The sequence below is a fragment of the Hipposideros armiger genome, unplaced genomic scaffold (assembly GCF_001890085.2).
Source record: "Hipposideros armiger isolate ML-2016 unplaced genomic scaffold, ASM189008v1 scaffold_984, whole genome shotgun sequence".
NCBI classification, from domain to species: domain Eukaryota; kingdom Metazoa; phylum Chordata; class Mammalia; order Chiroptera; family Hipposideridae; genus Hipposideros; species Hipposideros armiger.
Genome location: NW_017732334.1, coordinates 225926 through 251664, shown reverse-complemented (window position 1 = coordinate 251664; position 25739 = coordinate 225926). Strand labels below are relative to the sequence as shown.

Below are 25739 nucleotides of genomic sequence, written 5' to 3'. Positions count from 1 at the left end.
AAAAAAAAAATCTTTAAAAAAAAAAAATCAGGTGGCGGAAAGGGAATGTGCAGGGAATTACTTTGCTTCTGAATTTCACACTTGCCAAAGGTGACTGTTACAGATTGAACTGTGTGTTCCCTTCTCCCCTGCAAAAAGATGTGAAGTCCTAACCTTTGGTGCCTCAGAATGTGATGTTATTTGTAAATAGGGTCTTTTCAGATGTAATTAGCTAAAATGAGATCATACTAGAGAGGGAGGGTCCTAATCCAACATGACAGGTGTCCTTATAAGAAGACGGCCATGCGAAGACAGACACAGGGGAGAAGGCCATGGGAAGACAGGGTTTGGGTGACACATATACAAGCCAGGGAACACCAAAGATTGCCGGCAAACCATCAGAAGACAGGAAGAGCTTCTCTACAGGTTTCACAGGGAGCTTGGCCCTACTGACACCTTGATTTTAGACTTCTAGCTTGCAGAACTGAGAGACAATACATTTCTGTTGTTTTAAACCACTTCAGCTTGTGGTACTATGTTAGAACAGCCTGAGGAAACCAACAAGGCAGCCTTGACTTTGAATTTTTATAAATAACGGGGGAGGAGGAAAAAGTCACCTGAATGTCATGACCTACAAGTTTTCAATGACTTTCCAGTTTATTTTCTGATAATGAAAAATATTTTCAAGAACATGCCCAGTCAACACAGGAATTCTAGAAAAGCAAAACAATAGGTAACGAAAATTTTAATATGCCTAGGTATTGACATAAAAAAATTTAAAAATCAGTGTTACAACATCAGTTTTCAAAGATTAACATTTACAATTGTAGTAAAATAAAATTGCACAAAGTTAAATTTCCTTAACACTTCATTTCAATATTAATCTAACTATTTACAGGCTATCAAAATAATGTTATTTCATCTTTTTGTTTTTTAAAGCATTGGTCCTCTTAAGTGAAATGTTAGCGTGGGGCCCCAATACATAATACCGAAAGTTTTCTAGTTGTTCTAGTTGGGGGGCTTCCAGAGGGGGCCTCATACTTCCATAGGTGTCACCTCTTAAGACTCTTAGGGCCCTAAGCATAGTCTGAGAAGCATGGAATTAAAATATTAACAATAAACATTAAATAAGATTTCACTGACAAAGAAAAACTAGGAGGTTCATTCAGTAACCAACACCCTTTTAACCGTCTGCTTTTCCACAGGTTTTTCTTTGGTTTCATCACTTTAGAAAAATTCTTTGTGAACACCAATTGTTTGAATGGCAGCAATATTAATCAGAAATTGTATTTCTACACCTGGGAAATTATCTACAAGATACATGGTGCTAAATAGGATCCAGTAACATGGTTTTTTAAAAACATTTTTTAGGCAGTTCATTGTTCATACTAATAAAAACAAACATTTCTCATGAAAAAAAAAAAAGCCAAGATAATTCTTGGGAAGATGAAGCATCCCAATAAATGAAGCGGAGATTCTAAGTAAATGTAACGTCATGGGGCCCAAAGATGGATGTCCAAACAGGACAGAAAAGGCAACAATGTTCACACAGCCTTCTTTGTGATGTGATGTATAAAGGAACGGCTAGGCTGTGGGGATGTGGAAATATATGTGCACGGTGACACTGATTAAAAATGGACCCTAAGGAGCAGAGAGCCTGTGTTGGACCCCAAGGAGCAGAGAACCACAGGGAAGCATCTGCTTAAGGCTACGTGTGGTTACAGTTATTAACAGACAAAAAAGACGGTCATGAGACACATGGCCTTTTGGTTAGCTGGTTGGACCTGCTCATTAAGGACCTTTCCTCAGGACTTTCACATATTCTAGATAGTTTATTCATTTCACAAACACTTCTACAGATTTCACAAACACTAATGTGGTGCTTATAATGTGTCAGACTCTGTTCTAAGTACTTTACAAATATTAACTCATTTTATCCTTATAATACCCTATGAGGTAGGTACTATTATTAGCCCCATTTTACAGATGAGGAAATAGGTACAGAGAGATTAAGCAACTTGCCCCAAGATCACAGGGCTTGAAAATGTTGATCTTGGACTCAAACCCCTTTCAAGGAAAAAAAATGACACCTTTGGCTAGGAAATTTGTCCTAGAAAAATCTTAGGAACTGGCCTGAGTAACAAGTAAAAATTGATATTCTACAGCACCAGAATTGATACATTCTCGGCACCAGAATTGATATCCTATTTGCTCATCATACCACAAGGATAAGGTTTCTAAATTACTTTTAATTTCAACAAATGTAAATTGTACACAGATGAATACAGGATCTCTTTCATTCTTAGTAACGGCCCTCAGTAAATTGGAATTTGTTTTGAAATGACTGGAGTGAAATTATACTGTTTTAAGATTGTATACCAGCTAAACCAACTAGAAGCTGATTCAGGAAGCACTTGCTTCTCTACCACAGAGACCAACATAAAAAAGGCAGTAAATAAATAGTTAAGTTTGATATAAAAAAAGTGGTTTCAATTAAGGTTTAGGAATAACCTTGTACATCCCAATTCATTACTTGATCATATTCTTGAATTCTTTGCTTTATGTGAGAAAGTTTATTCTTTAGATAATCACAACGTTCTTTTTTTTCCAGAAAGGTAGGATCCTGGAAAAGAAACATAGTTGTTATGTCAGTCTCTGCTTCCCCAGCAAAAAACACACAAACATACATTATCACCCAGAAAATGACCCTTAATAGCAGATTTCAAAATCTGCCTAGTAACAGTTAAGCTCTCCACAATGAGCTTTTTTTTTTAATTTGGAAAAAAAATGTATAATTTATTTGTACAATATTTCACAATTGAATTTGACATTTTAAGAAGACAAAGGAGGGGGGTGCATCACATAAATAAAAAGAAGCACTACGGAAGGAACACATTCTCAGCGTGACAGGCTTTCTGAGATCTGGCTTAGGGAGCAGGTACCTCAGTGCTGCGTGTCTGGAAGGCTCCTGGGGACACTGCTGTCACTGAGGCACTGCAGTGGGGTCCCCTGGGAATGGGGCTGTACGAACTTCCACTGCAAGGTTAAGTCCCAGCAGCAGAATCATCATTTCACTCTTGGAAACCAGTGTGCATGAGGGGAGGCCGAATACCAGGGGAGGCAGTGCTCAGAGCATACCCTTTATATGTCCCCACTTGGAAATTCAAGCATGGCCCTTCCCCCAGGGGAAACCTAAGGGGAAACCTAAGGGGCCACAGGGAATCCAAAATACACCTTTCTGTTCTTTGTCGTAAGCACAGGTGCTGTTCGTCAGCAAACTCATTGATAGAGCATTAAATTGGGAGCCAGTCACTTTGTAAAAGCAGCTCGAGTTGGCCACCATTCATTCTTGGCAAGGACAATGGTTTCAAGAACCAAGTGTGAGAACTAGAGGCCAAGATTCCATGAGCACTGAGGTAGTAAGGTGTGGAAACTTTACATGGAAACAGTGTATCTTTAATCATACATCCCTGATTTCCCCAGGTGACCTCAATTTCCTGTGATTAGCGGGCCTGAAGAGGGTCAGCATGGCACCCCACTCGGCCCCCCCTGTGAGGACCACAGGGGAGTGCTCACCCCTAAGGAGGCTGGGTGGGGGGAGAACCAAGGAGGAGGGTGGGGGGGTAAGGCAGACCTCCCTGGGTGGAGCCCCACCCAACAGGCGGTAGCCACCTGCCCCAGCAGTGCTCAGGGGTGTACACGTCTGGCTCTGTCTACACGCTCACCTCCGCAAGAAGAAAAAAAAGGTTTCTGATGTCCTTTCAAGTGACTTATCAAGTCATCACCCATGAAGGGCTGGTCCCTTTATTTCCAGCCACCATCCGGAGCTGCTAAGAAGGCACTAAAAATGGTCAGTGAAAATTCTTGTAGGGAGACAGGCCCTGGTGCTACCCCAGGTGGTCCTCCCTAGCGGTGGCCACAGAGGGTGGCCCCTGCTGGTCTCACCCGGCTTTCTCCCTTCTATCTCAAGCTGTCCAGCAGCTGAGAGGTCACTAGCCCCCTGTGCATCCAAAGCCGGCCCCTGGATGGGCTCAGAAGGAAGACCCCAGTGGGCAGGTGCATCACTCTGCTCTGCGTTGCCTTGGGTGCCCACACCCAGCCCGGCTGGTCAGCCCTTTTGGACAAGAGGCCAGGGAGCATGGGCCCTGGAGGAGCACCTGTGGCCTGCACAGAACCATGGAGAGTGTCAAAGACAGACAAGTTCACTATTTAGTAAAAATGAGAGCACCTTTGAATCATCTCTAAAAATACATTAAGCACAGGGAATTAAAAACCAGCCCCTTCATTTCCTTGTGGAACGGCATCAAGGACAGGGCTGTGTGGATTAGCTGTTTGCCCTCATTTGTTGATAGATCCAGTCTGTAAATACTGTCACATTTCCATACACTCCTGGTCTGTTAGCCTTGGCACAGCCAGACCCCCAGCTGGTGTTCCCAATCAACCACCAGACGCTGCTCTTCAAAGTGACCAGAGGACCGCCACTGTCACCCTGGCAGGAATCAATGGTCCCATGCAGATACCCCGCGCAGATCATGGCGGGCGTGATCAGGTTATTGTAGACGTATTTGCTGTTGCATTGCCGGGGCTCAATGAGGGGAACCCTAACGGCGTTCAGCATCTCCGACGTTTTCCCTTTCTCGTAGCTGGCACCCCACCCGGAAATCCAGCAGGACTGTGTGGGCTCCAACGTCAAGCCCGGGTTGGGCAGACACACGGGTTTCACTTTGTTATTAAAAGTCAGAGGGGTCTGCAGCTTCATAAGCGCGATGTCATTGTTCTTGCTCTTTGAGTCATAATTTGGATGAGAAATCACTTTTTCCACCCGGTACCCGTTTCCATAGAACATGAAAGATTGTCTCAAAATTCCTGCGAAGGCCGTCCAATACCGTGGATTGTTAAGCGGTTCTTCGACACAGTGAGCTGCTGTCACAATCCACTCGGGGGTGATGATGGAGCCTCCGCAGACGTGGACCCTTTGGACGTGCAGGCTGACCTGCCAGGGCCAGTCCCCCAGGGCTGCACTCATCCCACCCACGATCCGATTCTGGCAGCTCATCTTCGTGTTGACCCCGCATTCTACACAGCGTAACGAAACCACTGCTTTTGAAGAACAGACATCACTGTGGTAGAGTTTCTTACAGAAATCGGTGTTGCCGGCACTTACATTCAGCTTCATAAAGCTGGTGGCCCCGCTGTCATCCACTATTCCTTGGCTGGAATAAAAACTATTCCTGTAGCCCATGTCCCGGCATGCCGCCCTCCCGTAGTTCTCGCTCCAGTCGTCTTGGCACACGGGGTGCCAGGACTTCCTCTGGGACGAGTACACCTGAAGGATGAAGTTGGGTCCATAGAGGCGAACGCATCGGTTCTCGTCCTCCCCGCTGGGGTAATGCAGGACCCCGGTGCACCAATGAGAGGCACCGACGCAGGTCCCCGAGGAGCCACACTCGATTCGGGACACGGAGCACTTGTTTTCCATGAATTTCTGGAGCAAGACAGCGGCCACCACTGCTCCCACGAGGACGGCCCCCAGGGAGAAGGTGATGCACAGCACTTTCTTAGTCCTTGAGGTGCACAGTGTCCCCGATGGAGACTTGGGCTGTGTGTGGATGGCAGGTGTCGAAGTGTTCGTCAGAACCCTTGGGGTGTACTGGGGTACCACGGGCGGGTAATACCCAGCCCGATACACCGAGTAGGCACTGGGGGCCACAGCGGGCTGCGGAGGATAGAGGCTCTCAGGCTGGTATCCATGGTTTTCGTAGTAAGGTCCAACGCCTGGTGGTGATCCTGAGTTTAAAGCCATCCTAACTTGATCAGCAGCATCGGGTAATGGTAGATATTTGAAACCTTCAAGATGACCTGCATCTTGACCTGCTGGGCCCGGCGCTGCTGCCCGTCGCTCTTCCTCCTCCTCTTCCTCCTCTTCCTTCTCCACTTCCAACCGATCTCGCGTCTTCCTCTGCCCGGCGCGGGATCCACAATGTTTTTAGTAGACTTTATTTTTGAGAATAGTTTTAGGTTCACAGCAAAATTGGGAGATACAAAGAGCTGAGGCACCTTTAACTTTAGTAGTTTAAAATACATGAAAGGTAAATAATAAGTACAGAAATATTTAATGAACGCTCTCTCCAGTCTCTACTGATTTGTGCAACTAAGGATGGAGTTAGAAACATGTAAAATAACTTAATCTTTCTGAAGGAAATGTGGGTGAAGAGTTTTATATTGGTGCTCGTTTCCCTGGGTGGCTAACTCAGGACATAGAAAGTAAGCAGAGCAGAGATGAGAAGAAAGGAGTCCAGCAGCCCTCCCTGTTCCCTAACAAGTAGCATCTTAAGAATAAAAAAAAAAAAAAAAGAACTACTTTAGCTAAAAGAATCTAAAGTCTGTCAGTTGTTACCATTGTACTTGGATACGAATATGCTTTGAAGAAGAAAATGGTTTTACTCACCTTCTTTTTTTTCTTAAACTCTTCATGGATTCTTGAAATTCTCTCATGTTCCTAAAAATAGTATATGGTATATTTAAATTAAAACAGTTGCATTTACTCAAATCGTATCTCAAGAATTTCAGAAAGTACACTGGGATTAGAACAAAAAACAATTTTTACCTAAGACTACAGTGAAAACATTCATATACCAAAATTCAACTCACTGGATGAAATCTGAGGGCTTACTATATGCCAGGCCCAGGGGCCCAGGGGTGAGCACAGAGAAAGGCCCCCGCCTGCATGAAACCAGGACCAGGTCCCAGTGCTACTGCTTGCCAGCTATGTGATTTAGGCAAGCTCTTTACCCTCCCCAAGACTCAGTTTCCTTATTGGTAAAATGTTACTATTGGGTTGTTGGAAAAGTCATGATGCATTTTTGCAACGAAAAACACAGAAAAAATACGTCATTACTTTTCCGACAACCCAATAACCATGGCTACCTCATAGGGTTGTGAGAAGGTTCACTTATTTGAAATGATCCTTATAAAGTGCTTGGCACATAATGATCACAACATTAGCTATTAGTAAGTATCATTTTCATCCCCTTTGGAAAGTTATTATGTTATTAGGTACTTTTCATGTTATTAGGTATTGGGATTATGAGGTTGAGCTATTCAACTTTTGAAAATCGCTAATATAAGTTTCCTTCTAAGCTTATTCTGTTTTATAATAATAAGAAATTTGTTAAGGGGTTGAACAGTCTATCCAAAGGGAACAGATGACTAGAGGAATGCCTTCATTTATCCATGTAGACCTATGTTTTAGAGACTGTCAGACACTGTAAACCTCGTACATAAAATGTAGTAATTTATAGTTCTGAAAGCCTCCCCTGAGAACACTTCCCATCATTTACCCACATCCTTCTCACAATACATTTTAATTCATCAATGCCTTCTGCATACTAAGATCATGAGTATCGTTTGTTTTCTGACTGCTGCCAGCAGCAAAATGAAGCTGGTGATTCTGCTGTCATCTCTCTGGACAGGTCCTGGACTGGGAGTAAACTCGCTGCCTGGGGCCAGGGCTGCTGTGCTGGAGACGCAGGCAGAAATGAGGGCTGTGAATCCTAGCCTAGCGTCTGCCAGAAGAACTGAATTTAAGAGGGTGAAGAACAAGAGGGGTTCTTTTGAGCCATATTCCTATTTTATAGACTTAGAAAAGTCATATGATTGTTTGATTTTTCAAGGGCACACAACCAGGTTTGTGAGAACCTGTGCCTCCAAGCAGGCCTGCTAAGCTTTGAAACTGCTCCCTGGGGACGTGCTAGGACATGCACGAGCCTTACTGGCAGACCTCCTGCCCACGGTAAAGCTGGCCCATTGGCCGATGAGAAGTGAACTTTCGTGATACAATGAATATTTCTACTTTAGAGATACCGAGACTAACTGTAGTTGGCCCTGTCATGTGGCTACTTAGTTGCCATCCCGTGTTAAAAACCAGAGGAAATGACTATGGTTGATATCGTGTGGAGATGTCATGGGAGGACTTGGTCTCCCAGTCCCTACAGTAATCAGGACTCCCTCACCCGCAACTGCAGACCCACATGTCTAAGCCCTTGCCCCGTCATACAAAGCCTCCAAACCAGAGACCACTGGGTCTAGGCTCAAAGACTACATGTCACGGTTGGGTTTTTCAGCATCTTCGTCTGTCAACCAGCTTGCTCTTCCCAATCAGAGCTGATCCAGATTCTGGGGCCCGCTCACTCCTTCCTGCACTCAGCTGAGCGCCTCTAAACTTGGTCTCCCCTCTTGAACCTGTGGACCTTGCTTGTTTTCCAAACGGTACAAACTGACCCTTGACCTGCAGTATTTGCTGGATTTTCCCTGCTTCCTGGTACTGGTGTCACTTAGCCAACACTATCCCATTGCTCCAGGATTGGGAAAATGTCACTACTCTACACATTTGGGTTAGATAGCTCATAATTACAGCTGATTTAAATGTACACTTAAAAGTGTGGGGTCATTACCCCAATAAACTTTAATTAAAAAAAAAAAGTACTTGGTCAAAACAAAGATGCCCAACTAATATGGGTCCAAGAATATATATATATATATATACACACACACACTATATATATATAAAACATGTATGTTATACATACATAATTTGATATTTATTTTTAAATGCTGTACGAATTCTTAAAATTTTAATTACACAAGTAATAGATTAGATTAGTACATCTTCTTTAAAAAGGATAATATTACACACCAATGTTCATACAATATTTTAATAGCCAAAAAAGTGGAAACAACCTAAATGTCTATCAACTGATACATGGATAAACTGAACATGGTATATGCATATAATGGAATGTTATTATCCCACCACAAAAAGGAATGAAGTACTGATTCTTGCTAAAATAGGTGAACCTTGAAAACATTATAGTAAGTGAAAGAAGTCAGACACAAAAGGCCACATATTATGTCACTGCATTTAAATGAAATGTTCAAAATAAGCAAACCCATAAAGATAGAAAGTATATTGGCAGTTGTCAGTGGTTGGAGAAAGGTGGGAATGGGGAATTAGGGCTAATATACATGGGGCTTCTTTTTGGGGTGATGAAAGCATTCTGGAACTAGAGAGTGGTAATGGTTGTATGGCTCTGAATATACTAAAACCCACTGAATTGTACACTTAAATAGGGTGAATTTTGTGACATGTGAATTGTACCTCAATAAAAAAATGTATGTTTGATAAAAAATGCCGTCGATTATGAGGGCATCCTGATTTCTGAGATATTAAGACATGACAGGAAAAAAAAGAGAACACTACAGAAAATGCGTACGTCGCAGTGGCTGCCCTCCCCACCCTGGTTTGCCTCTCTGCCAAGATCACGGTTATCAGTCCGATGTACGTGCCCAACAACCTCACATTTGCAGCTTCAGATCCGTTCTCCATCCTTACCCACCATGCTCTTTGGGCCTGGGCATCCCCGCTTAGCTGTTACTTACCTCTGGAGAATGCAGGGCCCCTGGTGGCTCCCCTACACGCCACCACTCCTTGTGAATAAACCCTCCTCAAATTATCTTAGTTTGAGTGTGCCAACTGTCTCTGTTGGGACCTTGATCGACTCAGTATGTATCTTAAGGCAAATTTATACTTAAATAAGAAAATGAAATACTGGTTAATAATCGAAGGCAGAAGACATTAAGTTATATAATTTGAATTGTAACCTTGACTAGCCACCTGGAAGATCTCCAATGACTTTCCTAGACACAGACAGCTGACACAGATGGTTTGGCTTCTCTACATTTCAAAAATGGTCAGATTTCATCCTTTCTTAACTCTCAGCGCTCTTCCTAGGCAGCTGCAGACACTGACCTGCTGGTTGCCCGAATGATGTGGCAGTCTGCTCATCACCGCGTCCAGTTCGTCAAACTTCCTCAAGATGGCTTGAACTTCTGCAGACAGCTCTTTGTACTCTGAAAACTGGTCTTGGAACACAGCTTTATAGCGTTCTCGTTCATCATCCGTCTGAATCACAGGGTATTTTCTGTGGGGGGAAAACATTAATCAAAGTTATAACTTTTTCACTAAAACAAGCTGAATGGGAAATCGGCTAAGCTTATTCCTTACTGACCATAGTGTACTTTCAACTCAGGTACTAAAGAATTGCTCCAATATAAATGATTTTAAGCAGAGAAGATTAACATGGAGATAAATAGGAAAATGAAAAGCCCAAATGGAATCTCTCAGTTTCTACCCTGAAGGAGGTTTTAGATGGATACTCACGCCACATAGTCAGGCAACACGATAGGTTTAGGAATGTGGCCTGAGGGGATGTGTCCACTCAGTACTTCAGTTTTCGTTTTTGTTGCTCTCAGTTCTTTGTAATTAACTTCTTGGTCTCTCGGTCTGTCACCACCGATGGCCATTTCACACTACAGTTAGTGAGAAAAAGAGGATTTGTTTATAAACAGAGGCAGAAGAAAAGAAAAAAACACCCCAAATTTATTTGTAGGAGAAAATGGAGGGAGGGGCAGGAGGAAAAAAAGTGGAAACAGTATTCACATTTCACTTCAGAATTACATGGTTTATAGAGACAAAGTTGTTCTGAATGTTTTTGTAACAGCTAAAGGGAATCACTGAGGTGGGAATACATAATAGTTAGAACAGCCTCCAACCCCCATCATATATATGTTAAAGGTAGATGATAAAACATTAAATGTGGGGTTTTCAGTAGTTTACTTATTTAGGATTTATACCCCAACTAACTAAAAGAATAAAAACTGTAGTTAAAATAAGAAATTCAGGGGATAAAAATGGAACAAGGCTATTTCAATGGAAGGAGAAAAAAAATGACACGGGAACCTGAGGTGAACCAATTGCAAGCAGCCACCGAGGAGGTCAGAAAGGGAAGTGAACTATGTTGTTTCATTATCTGAAAGGAAAGCAAGCAAATCCAGAGGAGAGGTAGTGGATGTCTTCAATGTGCCCAAGTAAGTGTCCCTAACCTGCGACTCCCTGAAGAGGGCTGCAAGGATACTGTTGGTGGTGGTTTAAGTCACCCTGGTTTCTAAATGGAAAACTCCTAGAAGCCTTTTTAGTAAAAAAACAAAAATGGTACATTCAAAAGAGAGGAAATGAACATAAGATGAAATGGTCCCGAGAGGAAGTATAGGGGACAGGCCTTAAGAGCCAAAATAGCCAACAGAAAGGAAGTTGGAGTGAGGGCCCAGTGGACCCGCCCTAGAGTGAGCAGGCTAAGATGGGACGTGCATGCAACTTTGGGGCTGGGAAAAGGCTGTTCAGGGACCCCACTGGGAAGTGCCCAGAACACCAACCAAGTAAGTGAGGCTGGTGGATGCCAGGAGAGGGATTTCCATTTTACAACTAAAAGAGCAAAGCTGAGAAAGGTTCAGTACATTCTCCGAGGTCTCACAACTATGAAGTGGAAAAGCCAGGATTAAAACCCAGAGCTTTTTGGCTCCCTGATGATACTTTAAATGAGTAACACAAGGAAACCGGTTTACTTAACTATATGTTGTTCAACCCTCAAGTTCCCTGAAGTTCAGGTAGCATGCTAAAAATGAGTTTGTGATGGGCAGTGCGGGCGGGCGGTGCCAGCCTGCTGGGGGAAAGCAAGCTCAGGAAAGTAAGTGTGGGCACAGAGGTTCCTCCTTAGGCAGTACGCTCCCCTCCACTGCCCTTTGGGCCTTAAGTTCTGCTTGCAGCATTCCAACTCCCTGAACTAAACTGAGAGCGGCTTAGGAGGGCCCCTGCTTCACTGAAAACAAAATATAAAACAGGATTTTAAAATCTGGCCAGGCAGCTTTTAAAAGCCTTTGTTCCCTGATTTCCTATCTCTGAGGCTGCCTTTGAGGTTTGGTCTAACATTAGCTCATTCTAAAAACCACTTGCTCTTAACTCACCAAACATCACAGCCCTGATTAGAGGGTTGGATAAAGGCTGCTAACCACCCCAGGGGAGGGTTACGAAAAGGAGAAGCTCACAGCCATGGTGCTAGGCGAAGGGGAACCAGATCACCTCCATGCGCCTAGCTACTGGGCCCAAAAGAGCGGGAATGCGAGGGGAGGGGGGGGGGTGCGCGCAAATACCCTGGGACGGACCACTCTCAACCAGTGCTTCTGATTACAAACACAAGGCCCCAGATTTCATGACCTTTCTTTGCTCCTAGTAAAAACTAGTCTTGTCAGCAAATATCAGTAAAGCTTTACTATGAGGCAAGAGAAAGTAATTAAGCAACGGGGATAAGTAATGCTTTGGATATAATTACTAAGCGTTTCAAATGAATGTGCTGTTAAGTCAGAAAGAGGGAGAGCTAGAGATGCGTTTCAGTGTGCGCTTGCCCAAACTCTGATTCTCTCTCTCTCTCTCTCTGAGTGTATAATGGAATGAGGCATAGGCTCCTTATCCCAAACCTGTGTCATTACTTTTGATGCCCAGATTAGATTTTGGCTTTTCTAGTTTGGGAAAGAAATCTGCTCAGCACTTCAGGATGTATGAAAATTTGTTTCTATCTCTATCTTACCTTACTTTATGTCTGTATATTATTTCTTTTCAAAGCGACCTTATTTGCTTTTTACCAATTGTTTTCGTTAAATTACAAAATAAGAAGGGACAGCCTAGTAGACAGTTCCAAACAAATGACAGGAAACTGAAGTTCAGAGAGGGTAAGTAACTTCCCCAGGGTCACAGAGCTAGTAAGTAGCTGATCTGGTACTCAAATTCAGATCTGCCTAATCCCAAAGTTTATCTTCATCGCATCCCACTACCTCTCCTGTGGTAGTCTGCCCACTCTTCCCTACTAAGGACTAGGAAGGAAGCAGGTGAAAATCATACCCAATAAGAAGCTGGGAACCAACCTTTTCAATAAGGTTTCCTCAGTTAAGTCATGGGAGTCCCTCTCACAGAGGTCTGACTCTAGAATACATCTAAGTATGCTGACTCACAGACATCCATCTCCCAGGGAAAGAGGCCTTAGAAAGGATGCACTTTGCATTCAGCTCCCATATCTTCAAAGAGTACCAATTAACTGGATTGATAGAATCTTAAAAGGAGGCCCAGGAATGGGGGAATCCAACTCTGCTAAGGCAATTCATGACGGTTCCAGGACCTCTCATGCTGGGCCCCAACCTTCTAGGGTGGCCGGAAGGAGGAACCCTAGACTCCCTGGCAGACCTTTATAATCCTGTCCCACATGTGGAACCTGCCTCAGCCACATTCTCACCAATGACACTGACCACTCTATCACTTCCTCCAATTCGGCCAAATATTTTACTCTACTTTGCACTTAATCCCATTGGTAAATCCCACTACCTTAAAGGGACTGACCAGGAAGCCCATGGATTCCACCCCAGCCAAGAATGACCACCACTGCCACATCATCGCCACACGCAGCTCAGTGAGATAGCCCTGTCCAGCTGGTGTTAGGCAGTCAGCATCTGCAAAGTGCACACCACCTATAACCCACAAAGCAAATAGATTCTTTCCTTCTGCCCCCGAGGATGTCCCCAAACATATTTCCTAATGTTAGCACTGTGACTTGCCAACTCTGGGATCAGATTTTGATATCACCTGTTAACAAGGGAGTCAGCTTTTAGAAAGTGTATTTCCTCATATGTAAGTTTTTAGGCCCCCTTTCCATTATAAACAGTCATTCTACTCCTGATGTAGCTTCAAAACCAAAGACCCTTTAAACTCACTATTTTCCATGCAGCGAACATTATTTTAGGACTCTTATGGGGCTGTGATTCATTCCTGGCCAGGGTGAAATTTGAGTTTCCTAGTTAGTCCCTTTGAGAGAGCAGGACGTACCAATGGGTTAAGGCAATACTGGCAATATTGAATGAGAGTATTGGCGGTGACCTGCCAAAGCCACCCTCATGATGACTCCCAGTGGGGAAGACTGCTCTCTGCATCTAGTCAAACTCACTCACGTCTCTGTGCTGGGAAGCAGCTCAGAGGGTAAGTCAGGGAGGTTGCACTTAAATCTCAAACAAAGGGCCTGTGTTATTTAAACATCAGCCTTATATCGCTTATCTCAATATTTGCAATGAGTATTTATTAATTTAATTTTTAAAAAACTTAAAGCAATTTTTAAATAGGTAACATATACACATGATATATAATTAAAAAGGTCCAAAATGGTACATAATGAAAAGTCTCCCTTTATCCCTGTCCCCCCTCAGTTAGCTAGGTGCCGTCCTAAAGGCAACTACTATTATCACTTTCAGGTGTATCTGATTTTTTTTTTTTTTTAAGCTGAGTTATCCTGCTACCTGTTGGCAGCTCAACAGCAACTCAACAGCAGCTCAGCTCCAGCCGGGAATCGAACCAGCGACCCTGTTGCTCAGAGCTTGCACTCTTGAGCGAACTCTTAACCAGCCGAGTCACTCGGCTGGCCCCAGGTGTATCTGATATTAATATATATATTTTAGACAGCTTAAAAGTGAGCATCCATTCAGCTTACTCTGGTTGTTAGTACAAGTCTAATGGAGTTAGAACAAGTCTAATTGAAACGTACATCTTGACAGAAATAAATGTTGAATAAATAAATTAACATAAAACTAACTAAAACACAGGGAATCAGGAAGTTAAAACAAAGTATAAAACAAACAAATGAAAAGCCCCTCCCCCCCTCCCCACACACACTACTGTAGTATCTCTCTAATTCTATGGACAATGTTTACAGTGTATAGGTTTGTAGCATTTAGGTCCACACTGCGTTGTGGGAGAAAAACTTCAATATTCTGTAGACCAGCTAATACCAGCCTTACTTGTCCCATGCCTGCAGGACTGGTCAGATATCTCTTGATATCTAAAGATTTATGAATATCCAAAATAATCCCAGAAAAGCTTTTGAGCCATCTCAGCTGCAATTCAGATGACTTCACATACACGTCAGAAACAATTTAATGCAACTGACTCTTTAAAAAAAAGTGGCAAATTGTAAATCCCCAAAGATGGCCAATTAACAATGCTAAGTTTGAGACATTATCATCCATAAATTCATTTCCCTAGGAAATGTGAGAGAAATACAAATCTTTAAGCAAATTTTTAAAATTATATAGTTCTTGGTGCTTGTGCCTCTCTCTCAACACACACACACACACACACACACACACACACACACACACACACACTATCACACTCTACTAATCTTTTATCTATTTTCCTTTTTCACTAGATTTGTAAGCCCCTGTATAATGGTGATGATACTCCTTGTAGTATTCATGTCACTGGCCTACAGCCTAACTGGTACATGTTTGCTCAATGAATGAATTAATAATGACAGTGCTGAATTAATCACGATCCCTTGAACGGACTGTTCACCCACTTCATAAATCCTTATTTTGGCATGAACAACATATTTTCAAATAGTATTTGCACATTATAGAGAATAAAGTTAAAAAGAACCTAAAAGGTATTTTCAAAATGTATGCATTTAACAAAGGATTTGTGCAAATTAGCAATCCAATAAAAAAACTGGGTGCAAATTAGCAATCCAATAAAAAAATTGGACAGGATATGACAGTCAAGAGAAGGAAATGCAAATGTAACATATGAAAAATGTTCAACCTCACTCCTGTTAAGAGAAATGCAAATTATAACTACATGAGATACCGTTTTCACCTATCAGATTGACAGATGTCAACAAATTTCCTAACACACGGTGTTGATCAGGGGGTGAGGAAGCCTGTCGTGCTGTTGGGAGTGAAAATTGGTAAAACTTCTACTGGGTAATCTGGCAGTCAAAATATATGAACGGAAGTATGTACAAGTATATATGTATATGCATAAGGTTTTTCATTCACTGTAGCATTTTTTTTAATTTTTCAATTATAGTTGACACTCACTATTATACTGTAGTATTGTTTTTAATAGTGAAAGATTGGAAACAACCTAAATGTTCATTTATGGTTAAAATGCATCCATACAATGCAATACTATGTAGTTGTAAAAAGAGAATGCCTAAGTTCTTCATGCACTAATCAGGAAACATCTTAGAAATGTATTGTTAAGTGGAAAATATAAGGACTATAACTGTGTATGGTAATCTACCATCTGTATAAAAGGGGAAGGAGAGTGAATATATACATAACACATTTCTAAAGGAAACACAAGACACTCGTAACACTGGTTGCTTCCAAGCAGAAAAACGGGGAAGCCAAGGTGTAGGAGGTGACAGAAGACTTTGTGTAAGGGAGTCTTCTGACTTTTGAACCAAGTGAATATACTCCCTTTTCAAAGAAACCAACCAACCAACCAACCCATTAGTTGGATTCTCATCTCAACTTTTGCTTAGAAATAATGCCCACTATCTTAAAAAAGAACTTTTCAATGAGGTAAAATCATGACTAAAATATATTAAAGTATTACATGTTGGAGGCCCAGCTGTCAGGGCCTCCCAGGGTCAGGAAATGTTCACAGACTTTGGAGACTGGCAGCCCCGACTCCCCCAGGCCCAGGTGGGACTGCAAGAAAACAGCTTGTTTATGTGAGTTGTTCCTAGTGTGGATGTACTGGCACCATGACATTGTTATCGTGTTATAAAAACCCCAGTTCTGCTTAACGGGGTTGGGTTCTGGGTTCTGAGTTGTGCTGCTCTGCTGCTGTTTAACTGAGTTCTGTCTCTGCTGCTGCTGTTCTGTCTTTGCTGAATAAAGTGTTGCTGCATTCATGTCCAAGACTCTGCAAGGCTTTTTTTTACCTTTGGGTACCTCACCGCTGAAACCGTCCCTACTTGAAACACTCGGACCCGACATTACATATATGTAGATAATTATAATAACAGCATTTCATTTAATCCTCTCAGCAATCTTGTGGGGTAGAAATTATTATTATTATTATTCCAATTTTACAGATGAAGACCAAAGTAATGGATAGTAAAATACCTTCCCTACTGTCACACAGTTAGTAAATCATGGAATAGGAATTTCTTTCTTGACACAACAAAATTTGGCATCTGAGAACAAAGTGAGAAGGACAGAAAAGAACTGCAAAGAACTTTAAAGAGACTGAAAGAAGTTTGGGAGAATTACCTACATTTTTAAGAAATTAAAATTTAAATATATAAGGAGAACCAGCAGTTCACTTGCATAAGCTTTCATGTAAGAAAATTCAAGAAGCTATAAATAGCCTTGTCTAATTTGGTCCTTTTAGTATAGAAAAAAGCTGAAAGTGCTATTATGAACTTAATGTAATAGATACACTTAACACAGACAGATGATCTCCTCTGTAGATTTATAGACAAGAGAGGAAAGTACTTAACAAATCTAGAGATAAAATACAATGCGAACTTTATTCTTACCATTTTCCTTTTTGATGGCAATGATAGCTCACTTATCTGGAACAAAAAGAGTTACAATGATTTTTCAAAGGTGTGTGATGCTACGTTGCAAATATTTCCATCCATTTGCATTTATAGCCCAGCATCAATTTTACAGGGGTTGATTCTCTACTTGTCAGATGTTCCTCCTACTCTTTTGGCCATGTTTTGATGGCCAACGGAGAACCAGAGGAGGGATAATTGTAATTCCCTGTGAATCAGGAGCAGAGAGCAGAGTTGGAAATATGGAGATGGTAGAGACTGTTTGGTGAGTTGCCCTGAATTACCTAGAGATTTTGTTTATTCTTGGCTCCCACTACCTTGCACAGTTAAAGAGTTTGGGACAGTTACATCATAAAATTAATAGAAAAAAGCCACAGGCCATTACATCTTCTAACTTTTAGGAAGTTACAGCAACATACAAACAGGCACAACCTCATTTAATATCAGAGATGATTAAAACTTAATCAACCATTATGGAAAGTCTGATAGAAACAAGCTTTTGTTGAGAAAGGGAAAAGAAATGAAAGCATTATGTTGACAACTGCAGTCATATTCATGCGGAATTTTGATGTGACATGAAGAACTCTGTTATTATTACAGTTACATAAAATTATGAGGCTGGGTATGTGTTTCACTACTTAGATTTGACACTGCTTGGAATTTAAAGTTCTTTACTTTGTTTACACAGATGTAAATTTAAATATGCTTAACGTGCTGAGATAAACTTTTAGAAATAACTTGAATCTATGTCGAGTTCTAGTAAGATAAAAATATTTTGTGGGTCCATTGAAACATGTTGAGAGGATCTCCATATAACACATAAGGTACTTATTATAAACTGAGTCAAGTTTTTTTGTTGTTGTTATGCATAAGATTCTTGCAAAAGATTAAGAACAAAATATATAGGTCAGTGAATAAATAAATAGGTTATTGAGTAAATAAGGGCAGAGTTTCATTTTTATCTATAGTTTTGCCCAATACACACCATGTGCAATTATATAGTATATAGGAGGACTTTGGAAAACAGAGAAAAGATGCATGATACAGTTGACTTAAAATTAAGATAAAAATTAAGGTAATTAATACTGACAATTTCAGTGGCATAGGAAATACTACTACATACTCCTCCTTAGAAGAAAGCAAAACATTAACTTGTTTCAGGGTATAACGAAGTTACTAGAGCATACTCTTAACATTTTTTGCTACCATTCAAATAAAATAGTTTTAAATAGGGCTTTTATATAGTCTCATCCTCTAGGTATCATTATTATTATTATTATTATTATTATTAATTATCTTCCTCTTTCTTCTCCTCCTTTTCCTTCTTATATTTAATTAGTTAACTCCTAGAAATAGAATCAAGTGCATGGCTCCCAATCTAATTTTGGAACACTCATCTTGCTAAAATAAGGATAAAACATCAAAATGCCTGGGCAAGTTTTCACAAAGTAAGTTAATTACAACCTGCTCTCTCAATAATTAAAATAAAATAAAATGTGGTTCACCATATTCTTTCTTGACTTTATTTAACTCAGTGGAAAAAAGTGGGACACATCATAACAGATTTAAATGAGCACTTTCCTCCTGTAACTGAAAAATTATGTTTTTTGTTTATTGTCTTACCGTACTAAAGAATCAAGATTGTTCTCAAACTTTAACGATGAGACACTTCATTTACTGAATATGTTATTATTCCTCTTTGCAGGAATTCAGTAGCTGTGTTTTCCCTTTAAACAGACATAATAATGCAGCCAACAAGCTATGTATTACACCCCTCGTGTCTACTTGCAATGTTATACGACAGTAACACACTAGAGCACGTTATCCCAGTCACAGCATGTCAGATTCTGAGCGAGGACTGTTCAACTTTAGATCATAACACAAACAAACAAAAAAGAATTCTATAAAATCTTTGTTTTGAGAACTATACGTATTTAACCAGCAAGTAAATAACAGAAACAAAAATTAAAAACAAATGAAAAATTGTGACATTCCTTACCTCCTGCTGTTGCATGTATTCCCTATGTCTCCGAGCTGCCTCATGCCTCCATAACTTTAGGCAAACCAAAGCACTAATGAGATAAACAATCATGGTGACAAACAAGAAGATCATTGCTGCGATCTGTCCTCCTTCTACCCGGCAGAACACTGCATTCATTGGTGTATTAAATACTGGATAGTAGCACAGTCCACCTCGGTTGATATCATTCACATAGACTATGGCTGCAGCCATATACAAAATAAACAAGGCAACGTTAATTCCAAATTCAGTTAGGGGCCACCAGTTAGAGTCCAAAAGAATGGTCTGATAATACATGGACATGCCAAGAACCAGGATAATAATGGTGGTGATCCAAGCTAAAGCGGCAACCACGAGTACAAAAGGAGTTTTGGGGCCACTGTAGTAATAGCCCCCATACATACTGCCCAGGCCACCAATGCCTCCCATGGCATTAGATGGTGAATATCCAAACATGTTATACCACTCGCTGTCCTTGTGAATGTAAGCTGTGACACAAGCAAAAACACCGGCCCCCATGAGCAGCTCCACCACACCCAGAATTCTCAGCAGGCCTGCCCACGACTTCATGTAGGAATACCTCAGGTTATACTCCTCCATCTTCTCACTGTATGTTCGAGCTGTTTGTGTCTGTCGGCCTAGAGATCCATACGGATCCTGAGGAAGCATTGCTTCGGCCTCTTTCCGGGAATTATAGGTTCCTTCTGACCCTCCACAAGTATCTTTGTAGGAGTTGGGGGGTGAACGGTGGTTTGGTCTTATTGGAGAGGCTGGCGGTGAGCATTCCACTCCGTCGGAGATATATCTGATGTCTGACACCGGCTTATCCCATTTTGGGTCCTTTTTCTTCCCTCTGAAGAAGTTCTTCCAGGACTCAGGGACAAAGCGCCTCACGGGTTTGAGATCTGGTGCTATGGCTGGTTCCTCTGTGTCACTTGAGTAGAAGTCGGGGCCGAATGGTGGCTGTAATGGGAGAGGGGGTGGTGGCAAAGGATCAGCGCTGACAGCCAGCTCAATGTCATGAAGAGTCTGGAGGGTTCTTATGGTGCCATCTTGATAGGCCAGGTCCCGTGGGACCTCATCGTAGTGCCTGTCCCGATTCCTGGATCTTCCATCGTTTGTCGACATTTGTGATTTCTATACCTGTGGCCAAGATTAAAGGTATCACTTATGCTTAGTTATTATTTCAATGATGTTGATTTTATTTACTTAGTAGCAAATGAACGTATTTAGGAAACCAATATGATCATGTCGAATTATTATGATATACAAAAATGATAACATAAATGTTTATTTTAAACATATGTAATCATTATGTTAGCCAGGGATATAGTCATCATTCTTTATGAATTGAAGGGCAATCAAAATTTCAAATCTTAACTCTCAATTAAAAGTTATAAGTTTAGGGAGAGGGGGGTTGTTTCTGTGTGAAGGGTGAAAAGGATAACTATTGTATTGTTCTGTACAACTGAAACTAACAATTAAAAAAAAGTTATAAGTTTAATTTATCTATTAGCCCTATAAACAACAAAATATAAAAAACAAAAATAAGACTTTATTTAACATAAAGTTTAACAAGACAGGGTGCTACCTCATTCCAAGCAGAGTCCTTTCCTCAAACAGCTAAATAAAAATATTTAAGAGGTTGAGCATACCAAAATTTGATGGGTCAGCAAATACTCTTCATTTTCATTAACTCAAATCTGCTTTGGAATGAACAGCCCGAGAGACGCAGCCTGTTAAACACAGGGCGTGAAGAGCCCCTTTCCCTCCTAAATCAGGAAAGTCAGTTTAGGGGAGCTGCTTCTCCCACTCTAAATATTAACACTTGATATTAGAGTCTAAAAATTGATTTCAGACTAAAAAAAATCACCAAAGGTAAAGATTCCCCAAAAGTACAACACAGAATAGCAGCAATGATCATGTATATCACTTTCCAGAGTAATTAATTATCTAAAGGCGACTTGCTGTTGCCATGGAGACTCAGAAGGTATCTTACAGCATAGGAAAAGCACTTTTACTAAACCTGTTGATTTCCTTCATGAAATCAATGACCTGGACACATATACAAAAAGAAGGAAACCATTTGCTAATGTAACTCCTACGTTGAAAGCACATGCATTTCTCCCTCAAATTGCTTATAAGTGTGTATTTACTTGAAGACTCACTGGGCACATGGCATTGTACCTGGAACTATGAAGGTGGTATCAAAATTAAAATGGATAATCCCACCTTTATGGCGTTGAACAATTTAGAAATTCCTAAGGCTTTGTTTTATTTTACTTTGTAAAATGTAGACCGATCATTTAACAGATATTTACCAAGCACCTGCCATGTACCAGGTGTATCAGTACTGTGTACCCTGCTGAAGGTGTATCAGTGAATGAAGCCAGCTGAAATCTCTGCCTCCGTGGAGCTTATATTCCATTGGGGGGGTGTAACAGATGACAGATAAGAGAAGTGAAATATATCAGATGCGAAGGAACAAAGTTAAGAAACGGAATAAGGAGTGCATTGTGGGCAAGGTGTTACAATTTTATTACTACCTTTTAATTTTCAATTACAGTTGACATTCAATAATATTGGGTGATACAATTTTACACAGAATGACCAGGGAATTCTTCACAGAGTACGTGACATCTGAATATAGAAATGAAGGAGCAGGAGCAAGCTAGGCAGGTATCAGGAGTAAGTGTTCCAGACAGATGGAGCAGCTAGTGCGAAAGCCTTGAGAGTGCCTGGCATGTTGGAGAACTATTAAAGCATGGAGGCCAACGTGGTTAACAGCAGAGAGAGAGAGAGGGTGAGTAGAATTGAGGCCATCTGAATCATTAGGGCCTTGAAAGCCATTGGAAAGGATCTTGGCTTTTACTGGAAGTGAGATGAGAAGCCACTGGAGAATTCTGAGTAAAGGAGTGATACCACCTGACTTGTTTTAATAGGATCATTCTGTGCTGTGCTGAGAGTACACTCCAGGAGACAAGTGCAAAAACAGGGAGACTGGCTAGGAGGCCACGGACATAATCTAGTGGGCCATGGCGGTAGCAATGGAGGTAACAAGAAGAGGTCAAATCCTAGATACAGGGAATTAAAGTTTTTTTATTATAGAAAATTTCAAACATAAAAAGGGGAAAGAATAGTATTATGAGCCCTTATGTATCCATCAACCAGCTTCAATAATTATCAATTTATGACCAGTCTTGTTTTATCTATACCCACTACCTTATTCCCTCTGCCAAAAGAATACTTTGAAGCAAATCCCAGACATCAGACCATTTCACCTGCAACATACCTCCAGCTCTCCAGTTTAGCCTTGGGGAGCAGTCTGAAGAGGCTTTGACATACCTGTTAGAAATCCAGGTGGAGATGTCAAGGAGGCAGTTTACAAAGAGAAGGGTATGTACTGCCACAGACTAGATAGATTCACCCAGGAAATGGGTGGAAATGGAGAAGCGGTCTAAATTCCAGGGTCTTCTAATGGGGCATTCCAATTTTAAATAATTATCTGTGTCTTTCCAGCATGGTGCAAAGTAGGAGTTCTATAAATGATAGCAATTAGCAGTTTTTTGGCTCTGTTTTTTCCTCTCTTTATCTGTTATCTAACAAAGTTTAAATTTTAGAAATGCAAAGTACTGCTATGGTTGTGAAATACATTTTCCCAAGAAAAGTAGAAGCAAAAGCACCACAAACAGCTTTAGCGAGTTTTCCATAATATCCCTCAATATCTATGCTATATATGCATTCAAAGGATAACCCATTACTTAATTTAAATCACTGGTAAAAAAAAAAAAGTGCTTCACTGTAAGGGATTTATCTTCACCTGTAAAAAGTGGCTTATTTGAATTAGACCACCTTATCAGTGTTTAAATAAAAAGCAAAAAAATTTATAAATTTGAAGAATTCTTGGCAATAGCAAAATATGTGACTTTAGAAGGGGAATGGTCACCTGTATTTTAGCACATCTTAAATATCTGTATATCCCTCAGATCTTTCAGTGAGAGCCCACTTAGATTAAGCATCTGAGGCAGAGTGGTCTCTGTTTTGTTAAAAGCCCCGAACCCTGACTCCATTCCGTTGGGACACATAACTGGGAAAGCCATTGCAGCGGGAGGAGAAATGGCTCCTCACCCAGCAAAATGTCATAGGGATCGAGCTTGGTTACGTTTACGTACACAGAATCACAGCTTTAGCCGGCTTTAAAGTTTTGCTGGGCCCAAGAATGGGGAAGATTTCGGATGTTTTGGGGCTTCTAGGGGGTTGAGAAAGGCCTTGAGCGTTTTAACTTCACCCACGAGTGAGTGCCATTGACTACTAAGCATCTTTGCTCGGGTCTCTCCCGAGTCAGCTCGGCGCCCGGCCCACCCATCTCGTTCAGTCTTCTGCCCACCCGCGTGAGTGCTCCGTCTTCCTGTGTGAGTGAAAATCCACTAAGTCTTTGGAGATTCTGCCCCAAAGTGGCTGGAACTAAGCCGGCTCAGACATGCCGAGGTCCAAATGACCAGGATCACCGCGCCCGGAAGGACGGCGGCGACGCGCGCGCACCTGTGTCCCCTGATTGAGAACACAGTGGACAAGGGGCTCTCCTGACCCCCCAGCCCGGCTTTCCCGGGATACCCTCACCTCTTACCGTGCTGGCGTCCGGGCTCAGCCGCAGGTTATGGCTGGACTGACTGATCCGCGAGCGCCGCGGGCCCGGGAAGCTCCGAGGAGCCGGGCGAGAGCCGAGGGGCCGAAGACCCTCTCCCCACCCGCGCACCTGCCCCGGCCACTGAGCCCCGCCCCGGCCACGGTCACGTGGGCCCCACCCCCAGACCCCCCTCACCTGCACAGCCACCGGAAGAGCGCGCACACCGCCCGCGGCACTGAAACTGGATCGGTCTCCCGGGGCGGAGCCGAGCCAAGCCTTGCCCCGCCCGGCTTTGTCAGGACTTCCACTTGGAGCGGCGGCAGGTCGGTGCCCGCACACCCACACCTCACAGCAAAGGTAACAAAACCCGGCTTCGCGACGAGTGCTTGGGAAAGGTAGTTTCGGGAGAGTTCTCTCCCTTCCCTATTTTTTGAAAAGTTTGACACTGAATGGAGATTCATGTACTATGCCCAGTGACATATGGCAGAGAGTATATGTTAGGAAAAGATTAACATATAGGAGAAACAGAAAGAAATTCAACATTTTAATTTTGATATAAATTATATAAAATATTTTCCAAAAGTATCTAAAATATTCCACTGTACAACATATAAAAATTGTATCTGAGAAGCCAGAGACCACAGAGGAACTGTGATTTAAGGCACAAAGTTTATTTACATTCATAACTACATACTGAACTGTTTTGTAATTCATATTTACAACCCTATAAAGTTTTTGTATTCTGAATTACTCCTTCACTTTTCTGATACTTGGCATAATGTTCAAACATACTGCATACACACTGACCTGCTCTCCTAACACCACTCACAAGACTAAATAAATACTAGAGAAAAAAATTTAAGATATTTGAAGGCTTGAGCTACTTCAAGATGACCGAAGAGTCAATTTCTTGTGTTGAAATACAAGAGCGGAGACTTAACAAATTTAATTTACTTGAAAAGCATATTATGCCTGTTAAAGTACCACTGGATAAAACTAATGTGAGTTTGTCAAGCAGCAATGTGATTGGTGGGCTGGTTTCTATGTCCCATCGCTCTCATAGTCTTCTATTATCAAGTCTTCTTCTTCTATGTCTTCCTGCACTGAAAAGTGCTGAGGCTGGCTTGCAGGCAGCTCACTCCCACTATTCTGACTCAAAGGAAGAGACCAAGTTTCGGGTTCAGCAGTCTGAGTGGGTTCATCCAGAGCTTCCTCAGCAGGCTGCCCTCCATTCAGCTGGGCTTCATCTCCACTTTCCGGGTCTATCATTCCATGCTCCTTGTCAATCAGGGCTTCCATTTTTAATCTGCCAGATTCATAATGCAGGTATTAACAGCCAAAGGAAGGGACTACCTTAAATTATATCAAAAGTATGATGACTTTGAAGCCATCTCTTACAGCTTTCGTTTACCTTCATTCTATTTAGCCAGATCCTTTGATTTATTTAATATAAATGAAAGTACAAGGTAAATGACAAATTGTGAATAAATCATTACAAGTTACAATAAAATGAGTTGATTAATGTCTTTAGTAAGAGTTCTTACATTATTAACTAAAAAGAAAAAACTAGGAAAGAAAAATAGGCATAAAACACAAACAACTTAACAGAAAAAAATATATCAATGGTAACTAAATAAATTGTTCAACCTAATTTGTAATTTTAAAAATGAAAGTTAAAATAATGGGCTACTATGTCATCTTTTAAACATCTTTTAAATCTTTTAAAGACCTTTTAAAATAATAAAACCCAGTGGTGGCAAGAGTTAGGAAAAAAGAACATGCTGATATACTGAAAGATGGCGTAAAATTGTCAACATACTCTTGGAAATAT

At 41.4% G+C, this 25739-nt stretch overlaps 2 protein-coding genes across 7 annotated transcripts in view; both read right to left on the bottom strand.

Moving 5' to 3' along the window:
• Nucleotides 1-614: 614 nt before the first annotated feature.
• Nucleotides 615-24497, bottom strand: MARVELD2 (MARVEL domain containing 2). Of its 6 annotated transcripts, none has more exons than XM_019631178.1 (7): nucleotides 24104-24255; nucleotides 19261-20424; nucleotides 17241-17276; nucleotides 10199-10347; nucleotides 9788-9959; nucleotides 6428-6478; nucleotides 615-2602 (listed from the first exon to the last, which is right to left on the bottom strand). In XM_019631178.1, the coding sequence occupies exons 2-7, from the start codon at nucleotides 20407-20409 to the stop codon at nucleotides 2480-2482; spliced, it is 1680 nt and encodes a 559-aa protein (XP_019486723.1). In that variant the 5' UTR covers nucleotides 20410-20424; nucleotides 24104-24255; the 3' UTR covers nucleotides 615-2479. The 6 variants fall into 6 exon arrangements, with proteins under 6 accessions (XP_019486723.1, XP_019486724.1, XP_019486719.1 ...); XM_019631174.1 differs by lacking the exon at nucleotides 615-2602 and adding an exon at nucleotides 3814-5938 and having other exon boundaries at nucleotides 24104-24497; XM_019631176.1 differs by lacking the exons at nucleotides 615-2602; nucleotides 24104-24255 and adding exons at nucleotides 3814-5938; nucleotides 23902-24048.
• A 66-nt stretch (nucleotides 24498-24563) lies between these two features.
• RAD17 (RAD17 checkpoint clamp loader component) overlaps nucleotides 24564-25739 on the bottom strand; it is a 39700-nt gene continuing 38524 nt past the window's right edge. The window contains exon 17 of the mRNA XM_019631159.1: nucleotides 24564-25214. Within this exon, the coding sequence (XP_019486704.1) occupies nucleotides 24950-25214 (265 nt within the window). The 3' untranslated portion in view covers nucleotides 24564-24949. The remainder of the gene's footprint in view (nucleotides 25215-25739) is intronic.

Excerpts from the sequence above, each read along its gene's own strand:
- MARVELD2 (XM_019631174.1), bottom strand. The coding sequence starts at position 20,409 with ATGTCGACAAACGATGGAAGATCCAGGAATCGGGACAGGCACTACGAT. Across the intron at positions 10,348-17,240 it reads TGCCATCAAAAAGGAAAATG|TGTGAAATGGCCATCGGTGG; the intron begins GTAAGAATAAAG and ends CACTAACTGTAG. Across the intron at positions 6,479-9,787 it reads ATCATTCGGGCAACCAGCAG|GAACATGAGAGAATTTCAAG; the intron begins GTCAGTGTCTGC and ends TACTATTTTTAG.